The sequence below is a fragment of the Etheostoma spectabile genome, chromosome 15, assembly GCF_008692095.1.
Source record: "Etheostoma spectabile isolate EspeVRDwgs_2016 chromosome 15, UIUC_Espe_1.0, whole genome shotgun sequence".
NCBI classification, from domain to species: domain Eukaryota; kingdom Metazoa; phylum Chordata; class Actinopteri; order Perciformes; family Percidae; genus Etheostoma; species Etheostoma spectabile.
Window position 1 is genome coordinate 17,104,543 of NC_045747.1, and position 4,313 is coordinate 17,108,855.

Genomic DNA, 4,313 nt, shown 5'->3' on the forward strand with positions numbered 1-4,313 from the left:
CAGAGACGGTGCTGTGTTTGTTTTGCGGGTGTGTAAATTAGCGGTAATTCGTTTGCTCAGTAATGACGTGGGAGAGCTAATTAGGGCAGTGTTGATGGGTGCATTAATTAGTCTCTAGTGTGTGATGCTAATGAGACCCTGATTCGGAGTGTGTGTTTGTGTTTGCATGTGCATGAGTGTAAGCCATGTATCTGTAAAGGCCTACCACTATAGGTCATGTCATGAGGAATGTAGTATGAGAGCATGTGGGCGCCCTGTAAGTGCCTGCCTGCCTGCCTGACTGCCTGCCTGCCTGCCTGCCTGCCTGCCTGCCTGCCTGCCTGCCTGCCTGCCTGCCTGCCTGCCTGCCTGCCTGAAGAATGCAGCAGGTCTATATCTGTGTATAAGAACCCCTATAATCCTGGTTACTCCATGATGTCGGCCATGGCTGGCTGAATTGTGATCCCTCCATTTAACCATCACAGGGCCAACGGGCCCCTGGGCACACACAGCCCACACCTAGCACGGGAGGAGGTGTGCAGCTGGTCGGTCACACCGCAGAGGGTTCCGTGCTGCAGCTGCATCCCAATCATAAATTCATCCCAACCTATAAAAACGTCCCGGACACAAAACAGATAACACAGGGAGCCGTAATGGATGAAAGGCTGTTTTATAAGTGTGTTCAGTGACAGGTCCACTTCACAGATAAGAAGGATCCATCTGTGTGTGGTCACAGCGGGGCAGCGCAACTATACTACTAGCAGCTTCTCTCAGTCAGGATGTGACAAGGTGGCAGCTTGCTGTAAGAATTTATGGCATATTACTGATGTGGCATTCGTCATGGCAGCGATGAGAGGCAAGCATATAGGACGAAAGGGGGATGGGGGGGGGGGGCAGGGGGATTGGCTTTAAAGCCTCACCAGTGATCTATTCTAATCATATTTATTCATGACTATCCCATTATACATAATCCATTACTATTCGTGTTCGACTGTATCCTCTGCTCTTCCGTGCTGTCGCTCATTTCTTCGCCTCCACTCCTTTCTCTTGTACAACTGGGGAGAAAAAGGAAAATTTAAATCAGCATGAGAGGCTAGTAGATCATCCTGTTTAAAGAAACTACAGCACTTAGAAACGTCTGTGGCTCGGAGACTTTATGACAAATACAATAAGGTGTTTTTTTATTTTTAGCGCTAGCGGCTCAAATGTAAGTTTCTTCAGAAGAGATCAGTCGAAAGCGGGTTGGGGAGATGGAGATTTGTCAGGCAGAGCTTTATAGAGGACTGGCCCTGACCCAGGCCATGTTCACTGGTATTCTATGGAAGTGAAGTTCAGCCTACCTCGAACCTCCAGCTTGCACTCCACCTCGTCTTGCCCGAGATCATTGATGGCCCTGCAGGAGTATCTGCCTCCGTCAAACGTGCTTGGCTTGCGGATGTTCAGGGTCAACACGCCCTGGTTGTTCTGCATCAGGAACTTGGGGTCTTCACGGATGATCATGTTGTTCTTCAGCCAAACGATCTTTGGCTGAAGCACAGTGTGTTGGATGAGGAGGGATGGTGGGATGGAGGAGAGGAGAGGAGAGGAGGAGGGAGTGTATAGACAGAGCGAGGCACGTTGGGAGGGTAGGAGAGCAGAGGGAAAAGGGAGAGGTGAAATTAGGTCAACATTTCGGCTTGACAAATCTTTGCCGATTCGGAGGGATAAAAAAAAAAAAAAAAAAAAAAAAAAAAAAGTGTTCAAAGATCTTTCTGCTCCACCTCTTGTTCTAGCTTCAGACATAAAAATACACTCCTGCTGCAAAGGCATCAAAATCCTCTCTGACTGTTCTACATTCACTGTTTGACACTCAAAACTTGAACACTCCCTCTAAAAAGACAAAACATGAAATCTGTAGCATACCCTTGCAGCAAAGCTATCAGGGGCCAACACAGGTAAAGTGTGAGCTGGATGGGTAGTGCTGCAGCGCTGTAATTTATAGTTTGCTCACAGATAGATACCGTAGCAAATACACTATGGACATTGCATATATGTATTCTGCAGGTTTCTATGCTAAGTGACAGTCCAAATGTGATGTGTACTTTACCCATTGCCTGTATATGAACAGAAATAACCCTTATTAGAGTATAAATATAGTACAAAAAACACACTTATTGATTAGCAGTTTTTCCATTCATGCAGGAGAAATCTTTTAAAAACCTTCTTGGAACAACAGCTTCTGGCTTATTCCATGTCCGATGGACAAGCTTGCCACCGAAATTCTTGTTTTGTTTTACTTGATAACAAATGAACAAACAGACAAATAATTAATTCATATCACTTTGGCAGAAATGAACTCCAAACTCAACGCTTAACCACGGATTCCAAAGCAGGGACCACACCATCTACTGATATTGAAATGAATAGTTAATTGAATATATGAAGCGTATGAGCAGTGAATGCCACGGGGGAATGGTGGAGCAGGATGGCCGCCGCAGAGTGGAGAAAGCCTCGGGAGGGGTCTACCTTTGGATCCGTGCACTGCAGACCAATAAAAAAGCCTTCCTGATGCACAGGTCTTAAAAGCCAGAGAACATGAACAGCTGGGGGGCTTGGGATATACAGTAGATGTACATTCAGAATGCCAGAGGGGAGCTAAGAAGTAGGCTGAAACATTGATGTATGCAGACAAGAAAGAGAGAAAGGTGTCTTGAGTATAGACAGTTCATGCTGCAGAAAATGGGCTAGCTAGAGTTTTTTTTTTTTTGGGGGGGGGGGGGGGGGGGGGGGGGGGGGTATGGGCAGTGATGATAAAGGATTAGGTTTTAGCTATGGCATTTCCTGCCAAAACTGTCTGCGTAGGGTGGAAACTGGCGTGTTAGGGCTGTAAGACTGACTGGGAAGTTGGTGGGAGGTGTGGGCAGTAACGTAACTAAGAATTGCAAAGTGGGTGGTTGGAGGATATTGGGATTGCCCGAAAACCTGGCATACTGTTTTTGAGATAAGGTAGATTAGCCAAATGAGTAACTGGCAACCAGTATCGCTAATTAAAACAGCATTCCAGTACTAATTATTGGTCGTAGCTTAAGTTGGTTGCAGAAACAACTCTGAGAGCAAATTGGAAGAGGAGTGTTTGGGCTGTGGTCCAGCTAAAGTGATCTTCAAGCTAATTATTAAATAATAAAAAAATATATAGTTTCACTGACACACACTGGTTAACTGTTAATATGTAAATACCTTGGGGTAGCCACGGACAGCACAGCTGATGGCTGCGGCGTAACCTGCAACCACACATCTGTCCACCAGGGGCGCTGTGAACTTCGGGGAACGGTTCACATCCATCTCTTTGAAGGGTGGAGGCTTGTAGTCCAAACCTGGACAGGCGGAGATGTGTTATGAATCTCAATGTATTTCTTATTTTAAAAAAATGCACGTACACCTCGCTGTACAGGTGCAGAACAGTGTGAGCTTATCCATTAAAAGGAAAACTCTCGGCCAGTACAGCAAGCCATGTTCACCAAACATTCTCAGTTGGCGTGCCTTCATTAGGGTAGTTCCTGGTTTCCTTATGTGTGAGATTGGAAGAATATAGAATTTCTTCCCTGGCTTTGAAAATTAATGTTCAACCATTTTACTCATTGACGGGTTAAGATGAAATATTAATTTTGTTTGAGGATTGCCTGAAAAGATGGTTAGGTATTTATTATGACTGTATTGTACATATGTGTAACCACTAAGAGTAATTGTAAATAGTATTTTAGCAGAAGAAAAAGTTGATAATGTTTTGTGTGCTTGCTATTGTTGATGATTATTAGTAGGGATCAACCGATACTGATTATTAGTCATTAATGAAACTGATAACCAATATGTGAAACCAATATACATTTACAGTGGAAATAAAAATCTTTTAATCAATATCAAGATTTTGAAATTTTACAAACTTCAACACAAAACTTTGTTTAATTGCAATTATTTAATAAATGAGAAACTTTCAACATAATTCACAGTAAAAGAGAGTCAGATAGTGTTGTGGGCCGAAGGGACACACATTCAGAGCTGTCGCCGAGCAAAAGTAGCACACTTTTTTAAATGTATTCACTTTATTAGTTATCGGGCAAATAAAACGCCAATACAGATAATCTGCCAACTGCCAAAAAACTGCCCAATAATCAGTCAGGGACGGTCTATGCCTAATTATCAGTCACATCACTGATCAGTAGACAATGTAGATGGACACTCAGACACCAGACCTCAGACACCACCCTGATGAAGGCCAAACAGCCAAAACCATTTGTGGTGAAGAAATCATGCTGGACTGGCAAACAGATTTCTGACATGTTTTGATGGACCTTTTT

At 43.8% G+C, this 4,313-nt stretch overlaps 1 protein-coding gene across 11 annotated transcripts in view; it reads right to left on the bottom strand.

Moving 5' to 3' along the window:
• Positions 1-630: 630 nt before the first annotated feature.
• Positions 631-4,313, bottom strand: part of mybpc2a (myosin binding protein Ca) — a 68,353-nt gene continuing 64,670 nt past the window's right edge. For all 11 annotated transcript variants that reach the window (XM_032537638.1, XM_032537629.1, XM_032537637.1 and 8 more), the window contains 3 exons: positions 3,196-3,332; positions 1,320-1,506; positions 631-1,034 (listed from right to left, as the gene is read on the bottom strand). In XM_032537638.1, the coding sequence (XP_032393529.1) occupies positions 1,000-1,034; positions 1,320-1,506; positions 3,196-3,332 (359 nt within the window). In that variant the 3' untranslated portion in view covers positions 631-999. The remainder of the gene's footprint in view (positions 1,035-1,319; positions 1,507-3,195; positions 3,333-4,313) is intronic.